The sequence below is a fragment of the Rhopalosiphum maidis genome, chromosome 1 (genome assembly GCF_003676215.2).
Source record: "Rhopalosiphum maidis isolate BTI-1 chromosome 1, ASM367621v3, whole genome shotgun sequence".
NCBI lineage: Eukaryota > Metazoa > Arthropoda > Insecta > Hemiptera > Aphididae > Rhopalosiphum > Rhopalosiphum maidis.
The window spans coordinates 51,597,286-51,611,299 of NC_040877.1; the positions used below are offsets into that span (position 1 = coordinate 51,597,286).

Below are 14,014 nucleotides of genomic sequence, written 5' to 3' on the forward strand. Positions count from 1 at the left end.
TCAGTCAGAGAATATATATATTCTCTACATCGTGATTGCAATACAAATTCTTAAATTATCCAAGTAGAATAAATATATATCATAATGTACATAATATTTGATTTAATAAGTCGATAATTAATACAAAACTGTAGGTAGATACTACGCATCGGGCTACAGCCCCCCCTCAGAATTTTTTTATAAATGTATGTGCATATAAACATATTTGTATTATGTATTAACTTTATTTTTTCCTAGAATATAAAAAATATAATGTTTCATACAAACGAATACGGTGTTTTTAACTCCGTAGATATTAACAAAAACTGACGGGTTATTTTTTTCGAAAATTTTAACCTCACTCCATGGTGTTGGGAATGCTAGCCCAGAAAAATTATATTTATTTTCATGTCGGTAATAATTTTCTCCTACGCGGTGTTTATTTGATCCGGTTACATGCTTTGCCAGAACAGCCCATTTAAAACAATAATTATCATTATTTTGAGGATTGATCGTTGCCCGCTAATTATTTCTATGAGGTGGGAGCTAAATGTAAGATGAGCCAGCTACGGCGTTAAACCCATCTGTACAATAATCATTTTGTTCGTTAAAATTTTGGGGATTATTAATATTATTTTGCTGATTAAGATTGTTATTGTTATCGTCCTCTTTGTCGTTATGCGAATCAAAATTTATTGTGGGTAGTTATATATTTGGAGTATTGCCTTTGGGGGCGTATTTATATACTGATAATAGCAGTCCATCAATACTTTCTAATGAATACCTACTGCCCTTCGCTGCATAATCTTCTTCCTCACTAAGTAATGTCGTAAAAGCCTGCTCTATTAATACATTTATATCGGAATCCATGAAAATTGCTTGGTCTTAAAAGACCTATTTTGCGATGAGTTATCTACATGTGGTTGGTTGTAAGTAGCTTCTAGTTTCAAATTAAATTTAATTGGATGCATTTTAACTATTGTTCTTAACAAATTAATAAGTTCTGGTTTTAAAGATCCTAGAAAAAAAATATGATTTTCAATATTATTCAGATTTTTAGTATAATACCATACGATTTTTCGATTATGTGCCGATTTAACCTCAATAAAACCCGATGAGTTAATCATATCCATACGAGCCTTTTTCGATTTTATATGTGACCTGACGTTTTTTACATGTACACGTTTACCTCCTAACGTATATAAAAAAAATTAATCAATCCCACATATACACGTATATAGAAAAAATCTTACCGGTCACATCGCATAATCCAGTATTTTCAGCATGTTTCAACACTTCCATACACATTTCATCATACCTATCTTCGTGAAAATGTTCGTTGGGGGTAATATTTGTAGTATGAATTTGATTCAATGGTTCGCTTAGTCCGGCATCTTCAACATTTTTTAAAACTTCTACGCATAAATCATCAACGATAAATGTCTCGGGGCAGACTAAACCGATTCAGCTACACTCGGTGATATATAATCAGAGGTACGCTATGAAGAACTAATGCTTATATTTAAAAACGTTGTGGTGTGCGGAGCTATAAGACTGGAGAAACACTGAAGAGCTGTCGGCTCTTTCGGTCAGGCTCTTAAATTGGGGCATTATATATAATATTCATGCTATTAAGTATCAATACATTAAATCTAATACATTCTTTACATTTTCGGTGGTATAAATGCTAGACTTTAGCATTAATGTGTACATTCCATGTTGGCGGGTTGAGGGTTGAGGTCGAGGGGGGTTGAGGGTTGAGGTTTCTGAATCGGCTATTTAATACTACTTATCTTGTATCTAGTATCTTTAAAAAATATTATAGCATTTTGTATCTTGTATTTAGATACTTTTTTTGAGGTATCTTGCCCAGCTCTGTCCCGGCTGTTCCCGCCTAACAAAATAAAAATGCTCATATCTCACTTAAGACGATGTTATACCCGCATGTGTATTGTGTTGTCTCTGTCTTACTAATGTAGATCATAGCAAATTTTTGTTTAGCAGAACACAATTTACCTATTATCAAATTTAAAGGTAAAAATATTATCCAAAAAATGTCATATGCTTTTATTAATATTGTCATTTTAAAGTGAGTTATGAATATTTTAAAGTTGTAATATTTTACATAGGCACATGGCTATAACTCACTTTAGTATGATACAATATATAATAGAAAATTATGTTTCAACTTCAGTAACTACTAATTAATCTAAACTTTAATGATTATGACTTATGAGCAAATCATATTTTTTTGCCATCTCATAATCTATTCGTTTAATTTTTAATTTTTTCGTGTAAACTAATAAATTCAAATACATACCTAATAGTTTATACTGTATAGGTATCTATATCTATAAGATACGTTTGTGAACAATTATAAATAATATCTAGGTACCAAAATAAATTTTATAATATACGATATTCTGGTTTTGTTTAAAATGTTTTCACCTTACTGTAATAATAATTTACACAGCGTTATAAAAATTAAAAGGCACTCGACCTGACTTATTCGTTTATTAATCATTGGATGCATATTCATAAACAGGTATACAAATACATTTTTTAATTAGTTTTAAAATCTCAATACTATAAATGATTTATATAAAATCTAGACTACTACTGAACTCTATAGTTCAGTTATTAGAGTTATTAAACTATATAATTGTATGTAATGACCGTGTGTTACTGTGTAAGTCATATAATGTTGTGTAATTTTTACTACATAAATACTACCTACTTAGAAGTTGTCAATAAACCAAACATAAAAACAGTCATAAAATTCGTACGATTATTAATAAAATTGTTATGACGATCACTTGGAAAAGATTAACAATCCTCGGGAACATTTAAAGCGGGCAAGCGGATAAAGAGTATTGTGGAAAAATCTGTTTTCCCAAATTTATACGAAATGCTACACTTAGCGCTTTCAGTTCCAATGTGTTCCGCATCTTGTGAAAGAACATTCTCAGCAATGCATCGAATAAACACTTACCATGTTACCAAATCGATTTTCAAAGTTATCTATCATAGCAATTGTTAAAGATTTGTCAAATGTTCTTAACAGAGAAGGCATTTTAAATAAATTTGCCAATACTGAGCGGAGACTTAAGCATGTGAATTGTAATAGTTATGTATAAAAATACTTTAACTATCATAGTTTCACTTATATGAGTTATATTATATGTTAATATTTTAATGTTTAACCTCAATACCACTACTACTTTGTTTATTATTTGTTTTATAATAATATAATAATTAATAATGCTATAATAATAAAATAAAGTATCAATTTGCATTTATATTACATTTATAATTAAAATCAATGAATGTAACGTGTTTGGGGGTGTGGGTTAGGTTAGCCTTCACTTAATTTACTTATTATAAAAATTCTAGGGCTGAAGCTTCCCCAACTTAAAGGTTCCGTAGTTACGCCTATGATTACTGAAGTTGAAATTTGAAATATAATTATTATTTATATTGTAACCGTACATTATAGATCATATTATAATGCGCCAATGCGGTCCCTTCGTTTTTACTTGTTATCACCATAGATCTTATACCACGAATCACGAATTAAGATATTATCACAGAATAGATATAAACATATTATTCGTGATACGTTCTGATAATACTTAATTAGTAAAATTTGTAAACAAGAAAAGTTCATGGTTGTGTACAATTCGTACTTGGATTATCATATTATCGCAATCGTATCATTTTTAGACGCGAATCGTGAGTGCCTAGTGACCATTCGCCAGGAGCAGTTTGCTTTTGATTAATGCACGCAACATGCTATTGGCGCCGATAATTGAAATAACGTCTAAATAGTGTTTTCTTTTCACACTTGTCGTTTGTGTATTGTTTGAAATCGTTTTTATAATATTTTATTTATCTTTTACAAATATCGGACCGAAAGTATGTCGGAAAAAAGAGAACGCGAAGACGAGGAGAATAGCAATGTGTCCGACGAAGACGATGATGAATGCGTAGGTCCCAGTTTGTCCGAATTGACGAACACAGTTGAGAAAAAGAAAAGAAAAAGTAAATAATTATTTTCATACAAATAACGACTAAATTGATATACAGTATTTATACTATGTTGTTAATATCTTATTGTTCAACAAAAACTAAATCTTTTACAAAATGTTTATACATAGGTAGACGGTAGTGTAAAAATTAATAATTATTTAAATTCTTCGCTGATGTGGAATATTCAATCCAATATTTTGAATTAAATATGATTAGTTTTTAACATTTTAGTTGCAGTAAAATATATTATATAAAGTATATTTTAGTTAGGTACATAATGTAATTTATTTAATTTCAATATTCTTTAAAATTCTGTGTATAAATGAAAAATTAATTTTTTATTGAATAATTTAATACTACCATATCTTCTGAAAATGATTATATTATGATCATTTAATATTCTATAAGCATATCTAAGTTATCATGTTTATAATCAATGCCTCAATATAATTTAAAACAAGTCATAGGTATTGATATTTTAATTATTATTTCTTTTTTTAATTTAGTTTTAAAATATGAACATTTGTACTTGGAGAACTTACCAACATGTGATACTTATGAAAAAAGCTACATGCATCGGGATGTTATTACGCATATAATAATTACCAAGTATTTACTTCAATATTGTTATTTAAAATTGGAATATCAAATTAAATTTATTATTTTTATTTCAGAACTGATTTTTTAATTACAGCAAGCTGTGACGGGCATGTGAAATTCTGGAAAAAAACTGAAGAGTTAATTGAATTTGTAAAACATTTTCGTAGTCATCTTACTCCAATTACTGATATAACAGATAATTATAATGGAACTCTAATGTGTACAATATCATCAGATCAGACAGTCAAAGTTTTTGATGTTATTAATTTTGGTATTTTAAAGTTATTTGCTTTACCTACCTAATACATATTTGTAACTGTTGTGTGACTGTTCAGTTTTAAAAAGAACAATTATACTATTATGATCTTTTGTAGATTTGTTTACTCCAAGTACTTGTTTATGTAAGTATTGTAATTGATTTTCTTTTTACAGATATGATCAACATGATAAAATTAGATTACATACCACTTAGTGCGTGTTGGGTGCATTCTAAAGGAGATCCAATTCATACAGTTGCTATGTAAGTGTTAAGTAATTTTTGTATTTTTTTTTTTTTAATTTAAATTTGTGTAAAATGCAATTTGAATAAAATGCTTAAACTAAAGTTTTGATGTTAAATGTTATATTAATTAATAATAAAAATGTTTATAATACAGTAGCAGTGTAGCTGAACCTAAAATATTTATTTATGACGGAAAAGGAATAAATATACCACTTCATGTTATTGACAAAATGCATACAAAACCAATTGTATTTATTAAGGCAAATATAATACAAAAATTTGATAACTTGTGATTTAACTAATTATTATACTTTTAAACATTTGAATATAATTTAAAATTTAAATGGTTTCAGTTTAATTCAATGTTTGATGTGGCCATATCAGCAGATAAGAGTGGCATAATTGAATATTGGTCTGGAGCTAAAACAGATTATACATTTCCAAAGTGTGTACAGTTTGATTCTAAACTGGACACTGATCTCTTTGAATTTGTTAGACATAAAACACATGCAACCAGCTTATGTTTTTCAAATGATGGTTTGAAATTTGCTACCATGTCACCAGATAGAAAGGTAAAAGACAAAATAAATATATAATTATAATTATATTAATAATATACAAATATATTATGTTATTGATTGCTATTATACACTTTTATATAGAATGTACAATACGAAATAATTTAATAATTATTCTTATTTTTCAGGTCAGAGTTTTTAACTTTTTGACTGGTAAACTAAGTAGGGTATATGACGAATCTTTATTACGTTTTACTGAACTTCAGCAAAAAAAGCAACAAATACCAAACATTGAATTCATTCGAAGGTAAACTATTTGAAAATTTATTTATTATTTTTTATTTTAGTAATCAATATTTTGTATTTCTATATTTCAGAATGGCAATTGAACGAGAATTGGAAAAAACAGAAATTTCTCATACAGCTAATTTATGTTTTGATGAAAGTGGACATTATTTGTTTTATCCAACTATGTTAGGTGTGAAAGTTGTTAACATATTTAATAACACATTGGTCAAAATTATTGGAAAACCTGAAAACTTAAGAGCATTGAGAGTCGCCTTATTTCAAGTCAGTACACAACGTAAAATGTCTGTTTTATTCAAAGAGTATGATTTTTTAAATGTTAATTCCATACATATATGTAGGGTAAGGCTAAAAAACTAAAAGCAGCAGTTACATTAGAAATGGAAGCAGCAACAAATCCTGCATTGGAAGCTTCTATAAGTGATCCTACACTGTTTTGCACAGCATATAAAAAGAATAGATTTTATATGTTTACCAAGTTAGTTTTTATTTTTTAATATAATAAAAAATATATAAGTATTAGAAAAGAATATTTAAAAAAATAGATGCACATAGTTTTAGTACTTATAATATCTTATTATTATTTAAGCTAGTATTAACTACTTTTTTTTTATAGACGAGAACCTGAAGATATTAAAAGTATTGATGCCGATCGTGACGTATTTAATGAAAGACCTTCGAAAGAAGATATTATATCTTCTACTGAAGCTGCTTGTACGTTTAACTTAAAATTATATTTATGTACTTTTTATTTTATGAAGTGTCCAATGAAACATTTATTATTAATATAATGTGACTAATGACTATGGATATGAATTTAATGCACTATAAAATCTTAATAAAAGCTTTTATAGATCTTAAAAATTTAATATTAAACTAAAAAAAGTAATTTAAAGAATGCGGAATAAAAATTTAAAATTTATTTGTTGTTACATATTTATTGTTAAGAAATTCAAGTTTTACTAAAAAATTCAATAAATTTATTGACCTACTTACTAAAATTATATGAAAACATTTTTTCTTTGTAAAATAAAACAAAATAAGAAGAGAAATTCATTATCATTAATATAACATCCAGTATGTCTCACATTTTATGAATGGTCATTTAACTTAAAATTTTTAATTGTAAGACTAAAATATTTTAATTACATACATTTTGTTTAGGTATTCAACGATTATACGATACAGCTACTTTGCATACTGTTTTTGGTGATATTCAAGTTGCATTGTTTAAAGAATGCCAAAAAACAGTTGAGAATTTCTGTGTCCATAGTAAAAACGGATATTATAATGGCAACATATTTCATAGAGTTATCAAAGGATTTATGATTCAAACTGGAGATCCTACAGGTATTCAGTTGATAATTTAAATATTTTAGTATGTCACTACTAACATTTATAAAACCATTTTAGGTACTGGATTAGGTGGTGAAAGCATATGGGGTGGTGAGTTCGAAGATGAAATTCGTTCGCATTTGAAACATGACCGACCTTATACATTAAGCATGGCTAATGCGGGTCCAAATACTAATGGTAGTCAATTTTTCATCACACTTATACCCACTGTAAGTTACTATTTTTTACCTTCAATTATACTTGTTATATGCTGTATTTAAATTATTTTGTTTTTAGCCTTGGCTGGATAATAAACACACTGTATTTGGACGGGTTACTAAAGGAATGGAAGTAGTACAAACAATTTGCAATGCAAAAACTCATCCTAAAACCGATAAGCCACACGATGATGTTCAAATTATTAACATCAGTCTGAAATAAATCAGTTATTTGTGTTGTATTGTTGTGTTAAAAATGAATTTGTTGCTATTAATAATTTTTAATATTAAACATGTATGTCATAGTGTCGATGACTACATAAATTTGTATGAATAGATTTTAAAACTAATACACATTTGATATGATATACATCAATAGCTAACCTCTTTTGCCACAATATTTTGTAATCAGATTTAAAAAAATTTCACATGCCAATAAAATGTTTATGTTCCTATAAATATTTTTTTCTGGGAATCATCAAGGTTTTAAAAAAATTCACCAACATCGGGTGTGTATTTTGTTGGTTCTAAATGTATTGTAATGAATCACATTGTTAAGCAGCATTAGCTTTATCTATCAAATATTGTAATTTTTTTTTAAACATTCAGAGAATTTTATTCATTTTTTTTTCAAATAAAATACCAACGATCAATTATATAAAAATTAATGATTTGTTACTATACTATAATTATAAAATTATCACAAAAATGGCGGTGATGTGAATAATTATTTAAGTAAAAAAAGAGCAAAAGTTTGTGAAATAATACAATGCACAGGATGCCAACTACCAAGTGGTCAATAATATGAAAACACCACTCATTTTTTACATTTGTAGATAATAATAACAGCAATTATGGTAGGTTGAGTCTTAGTCAATATATGGAAATATTAAATTTTGAGTCTGAAAATTTTTAACTATCACAATTTTGTGATACAATTTACACACACGTGTATGTGTATGAAAATTTAATTTAATTTAGTTAAATAATAATGTGGACTATTAAATTGATGTTAATTTTGTGGCTAACAGTTGATAAAACGCATTATGATACCACTTGGTTGCATTACTTAAGTGGAAGTACTCGTATGGAACCATTAATAATCTTTTCATAGAACGTGATGCCAATTATTTAATTTAAACCATCAGTCAAGTATAAAATACCATAATAAATACAACTGTACTTTATTATGATTGAACATTTTTAGTAAAATAAATATATAATAATAAACATATTAAAAAAGAACAGTTTAAAATGTCTAACAAACTAAAAATGCTACCAAAATATGAATAAATATTTTTTTAAAGTTTAAGATGAAATAAATATATTTTAGTAACTAATAAATTCTTACGAGCAAAAACTCGATTAAAGATAATAAATACTCAAAAATTAAAATAAAAGAAAAGAAAACTTAATAATACATGTGTAATCTGATTTTACTCCATTGGCACATCATCAGCCGCAACAGTTACATTCTCATTGCCATCTGACTCTTCTATTTGTGCCTTCTTTTCATATATTACTTCAGTAGAACGAACCACGCCTGCCTCCAAATCTAACCATCGACCTTTCACTGCATTTTTGGCCGGTGGAGACCACCAGTTAACTAAGTTCCCAAAAACTGGTACATGTCTTAAAATACCTTCTTGCCATATTTTTTCTTCAGTTTCTTTTTTTAAGTCTACAGTTGCAGTTTCTATGCCTAAAAAATATGATACAAATGATTAGACAAGTAATTAATAACTACTTGTTTTTTTTCATACCTTTTTTTACAAGTTTGGCCATTGAATCAATGTATTTGGTTGATTCTTCTTCTTTACGCCCAGTACTTTGGACCAGAGACAATAATTCAGCTACATCTGTATCAGCTGTGACCATACCAAAACGAACACAGGCTAATCCGTCACTTCCTTCGCCTGAATAAACAAGACAAATTGGTTCAAAGTATCACCGCAGTTGCAGACCATTTATTTACTAGTTGGCTTACCTAATGAAAATGCAGCATCAATTGAACGGAGCTGCTGCACAATTCTTACATTTAGTCGATTTAAATCTTGTTTATCCTGATCAGTGGCCAATTGTTGGTCAGATGATTTCCACAGTTGTGGCACATACCTTACAGCACCAAGTCCTGCCCAGTCATCGATTTCAACGTATTCAAGTGATGGCAGATTGGCTATAAGTCCTGTCAGTTTTTCTTTATAATCAACTGTAGCTAGTAAAATTTCCTATTAAAAACATATGAAACAAGTAACTAATATTTTGATTTGTAAGTTGTTTATAGATAAATATTAACATATTATACTAACAATATGTTGATCCAAACAAATGCTAAACGTTTCCCAATCATCTTCAGTTACTAGTGAATTCAAAACAGTAAAAGGAGAAAACGCTACTACAACACCAAGGGTTTCAATTTCACACAATTCTAAAGGTGCTTCAGGAATTTCTCGCTCCAACACTTGACCTAACTGAAGGAACAAATTAATATATCAATACAAAATCTGAGTATGTAGAAATATTTCTTACCCAAGAATTTAGTTTATCATAATAAGGAGAAACTCTTTGGTTACAGTCTTTTGGTGCAAATTGGATGACAAGACAACTCGATAAGTTGTGTAATAGATCCTGATTGGAAAAAATAACTGATATTAATTATTAATACATTTTGTTTGAATAAGCACAAAAAATAGTAATATCAACTAAACTGGAATATTCTCTTGATTAGCAATAATGTCAGCAACTGTTTCATCATTAGATTCACTGTTATGATCATTAGTTTCACACTGAATAATGATAAAAAAAAAAAAAAAAAAAAAAAAAATAAAACAGTTTATTCATTGTCAATAAATAAAAATTGCTTCTATTACCAAAATCCTCAAACAATCATAACGTTTAACCAAACTATGAATACGGTGACAAATTTCAAATTTTTGTTGTATTCTTAGCACTAGCGCATCATGTCCTAAAGCCTAAAAAATATATTTGTCTTAGTATTTTATAAACAAGTACTAAGTTATTGATACTAACTTGAAAACATGTCCAAATAGGTAAACATTTACTTTTGTAAATATTCAATATTTCTGTACTTGTATATTGTTTATCAAATAAAGTCTAATTACTATGTTTAAGGAAAATCTGATTAAATATGTCTATGCATTAGAAAAAGTAATTGTACTGCATTTTTTAACTCAATACACTCATGAAAAATGGAGAACTTTTCTTATTTTTCTTTAAGAAATATTTTAATTATATTAATTGTTATTTAAAGTTGCAAGGATATTGATAATAACTTTATTAAATATGATTATTTCCATCTTAAAAAGGATACAATAACAGGCAGCGCAGAAATATTCAACCAAATGCTTGGCGTTAATGTCATACTATCAGATAGATTAGAACTCTAAAAATGAAAAAATAATCAGTTAATAATAACTCTTAATAACATCATATGACTATAATTATTTAAAATACTTTTGTTTTAAATGTTGCCAAGGCCAGTCCTGATAAATTATCACCAGATAAGTGTAACCAAATATTGTATTTATTGCATAATTCTTTAAGGTTTACAATATCATCCATCTGACCAGTAACGTGCGCACCTGATATAAGAATATAAGCATTAATGTAAGACAAATATAAAATCTAATTTATTACCCGCTCTTGCAAAAACAATAAGAGGTTTTCTATGGTTTTCAATATCAGTTTTGATGTTAGTTTCTAATGCTCCTAAGTCTGCTTTGTATGGGCTTAGCACATTTGATAGGCATGGTATGATTTGAACACATTTTTCATTCATTCCGATCTATTATAAATGTATTATTAACTATTGCAATTGAAATGAATCTAGCTTTTAACTAATTTGAATTACTTGCAAGGCAGTTCTTTTTATTGTACCAACCAATACTGGATCTGGGGTACAATAAACTATTGGAAATTCGGATAGATTAAGGTATTCTGGACCAAACATGCGGTGCAAAGCAAGCAGTACCACTCTTTCATAGCTTAATATCATATTTTCTGTATAAAATGCTCCACAGTTTGAAAATCTAAATTTAAAATGAAAAATGTTTATAAAAATCTATAAACGATTAAAAAAATGTAATAAGTGTTTATTATACTGACTGAAATAATCTTGATATCCATATAGTTGTAGACTTATTGACCAAAGACAAAACAGGCACAGTCTGTTCATTTGGAAGACAGTGACTTATGTAATAGCTTAGAGAATATGATGTCAAACTGAATTTGTCCAGGTCTTGAAGAACAGGAAGAGCACTTTCTTCATAGCCTTCTCCATTTTCCTTTTTGTTTTGAGTTAACACCAGAGTCTACCACAATGATAAACAATTGTTAAATAATAACTCATTCAATAGAAAATTAATATATTCTTAAAAACATACTTGTAACGATGCCAGAATATCACAAAACGTCTTGGAACCCAAAGGTAGGGCATGAGACGTCAGCTGGGTATTTGATTGGTTATTGTCTAGATTATCCAAAGTCTGCATGAACTGATCATGTAATTCCATAAAAGGAGAATGTTCAACCTTTAATTTAAAAACAAAATATAAAAATAAACTTGAACATAGACCAGTGAAGAGAAATTATAGTGTGTAATTATTTTTAAAATTAAATCTGAATCTTGGTTTAATTAAAATGTAGGAAATAACTATAACTTTACAGTTTTGTAAAATAAATTCGGTGGCATCTGAAGACGCATAGTGTATACCTAAAAATCAATGTCTGACGCATACTAATTTTTTATTAGTAGCTGTTCAGGTATTGGTAATATATATTATGCAATACGCCTACGATGCAAATGGTAGACCGATGGAGGCGAATTCATACAGATCGAGTATAACTCTGTTGCTTACAAGTTGACTTACATCATGATCCGGGACTTGGACATCAGATCTCGTCTCATTGACCGCGTCAGGTGATAACATGATGTCAGTGACGATCGGTTCTCTTATTCAATCGCACAGATAACGTCAACAGCAAAAGCAACAAATGCAATAACAACGAAAACAGTATTGACGTGTCGTCGTCATGTGTGTGGGGCGCGCGATATTACACGTTAGAACGTTACGCGGTAAAAATAATAAGCTTGTTGTTTGATTAACAAATCAAACCAACCACAAAATGAATTACAGGCGAAATGATTTATGTAAAACGGTGCAATACGTAGAATACATTATATCGCTCATTTTGTATTTTACATTAAAAAAAATATTGTAGTGAATTCAAAAGTGTTTGTATTACGTATTGATATTGATAACGGTGTCGTGATAACATCGATTGTTATCTGCACGCGTACGAGCCATAGTCGTGGTGTATGGTAACTAAATACCGCGGTATGATCACGGTATATGGATAGTACCGAACCGCGAACTGAGATATTAGTCCGTGCCACGATTTAAGATTTTAATTCGTCGTCCGTGCACAGAACAATAATATGGGTAAAAATTTTATTTTATTAATATTTTTTTAGGAAAAATTTCCTTTATCTATGAATACTAAATAATTGTTATTACGATTTTAGCTTGTGCCAATGTAGGTAACCGATATTATAAAAAATATATTCATTTATAATCATAATTTATTGAATATTTTATTCTGAGATATTATCATAAAAATTGTGATAGACGGGGCCACGGTGGTAAAAAACATAATCGGATTTGAATAGGGAATACCTACAAGGTTACTACTGCGGCTTTCCCGTTCTATTGTTCATATAGACATTTCATCTGTAAAAAATAAGAATTTCAATACCTACCTGTATGATATGCGCTGGCCGGTATGTGTGGCCTACGTCAAATGTCAATTCATAAAATATAAATTATTATTATTTATTGTTGTTAGTGCCTTAAATTATATTTCTGAGATATTTCTAAATATTTGAAATTATTCATTTGTTTTTCAGTTTTATTTTATAAATGTTGATAAAAAAATTATTCGCCGAGTAAAAATGTTTAAAGATTTCATTCGAAATCCCACATTAGCTGTTCTTATACATGTGTAAAAAACATTCAAAATGCATGGACATAATTTGTTTATAAATGTAACATCGATTTTGCATTGATATTTTGTTAATTTTTATCTACTAATTAATCATAATTAACAATTTACACAATAATTGTTTATAATATAATAAATTGATGTTATAATAAATTATGTTTGTGTAATACAATTATTAACTATAGTCTAGTACAATACAGAGTGTAACAGATAGAACTGACTTTTGGAATAACTTTTTTTTTTTATTTATTATAATTAAAAATTTTCAGCATAATTACATGCTATTGCAAGTTTGTTTACATACAAGTTACATAACGGTATTATTTATTTAGTTAGTTATTGATCTTCGTTTTCGCTTGAATCTGAGTCTGAAAGAAGGAGATCTGGCGGTAAACGAGGTTTTAGTCGTCGATTTTTTGTTTTGTTTCCCAGGTTGTAGAATCGTGTGCCTTCGGATAAATTAAGTTTTTGAACTGGATTTATCCAGTCTCGGAGTAGAGGGATTC

At 28.4% G+C, this 14,014-nt stretch overlaps 2 protein-coding genes across 2 annotated transcripts; one reads left to right on the forward strand and one right to left on the reverse strand.

Annotated features, from left to right (window-relative positions):
- The first annotated feature begins 3,616 nt into the window (after positions 1–3,616).
- On the forward strand, positions 3,617–7,857 carry LOC113559366 (peptidylprolyl isomerase domain and WD repeat-containing protein 1). Its single transcript, XM_026965097.2, has 13 exons — positions 3,617–4,020; positions 4,515–4,617; positions 4,683–4,879; positions 5,041–5,128; positions 5,265–5,370; positions 5,464–5,682; positions 5,817–5,935; positions 6,006–6,198; positions 6,276–6,412; positions 6,551–6,648; positions 7,099–7,284; positions 7,348–7,499; positions 7,567–7,857. The coding sequence occupies exons 1-13, from the start codon at positions 3,897–3,899 to the stop codon at positions 7,708–7,710; spliced, it is 1,866 nt and encodes a 621-aa protein (XP_026820898.1). The 5' UTR covers positions 3,617–3,896; the 3' UTR covers positions 7,711–7,857.
- An 864-nt stretch (positions 7,858–8,721) lies between these two features.
- Positions 8,722–12,738, reverse strand: LOC113561135 (pyridoxal-dependent decarboxylase domain-containing protein 1). Its single transcript, XM_026967372.1, has 15 exons — positions 12,377–12,738; positions 11,891–12,037; positions 11,613–11,818; positions 11,359–11,536; positions 11,145–11,292; positions 10,962–11,089; positions 10,819–10,890; positions 10,518–10,601; positions 10,358–10,459; positions 10,196–10,273; positions 10,017–10,115; positions 9,797–9,958; positions 9,475–9,715; positions 9,251–9,403; positions 8,722–9,189 (listed from the first exon to the last, which is right to left on the reverse strand). Exons 1-15 carry the CDS (start codon positions 12,434–12,436, stop codon positions 8,924–8,926), a joined length of 2,124 nt encoding a protein of 707 aa, XP_026823173.1. The 5' UTR covers positions 12,437–12,738; the 3' UTR covers positions 8,722–8,923.
- Between the last annotated feature and the right edge of the window lie 1,276 nt (positions 12,739–14,014).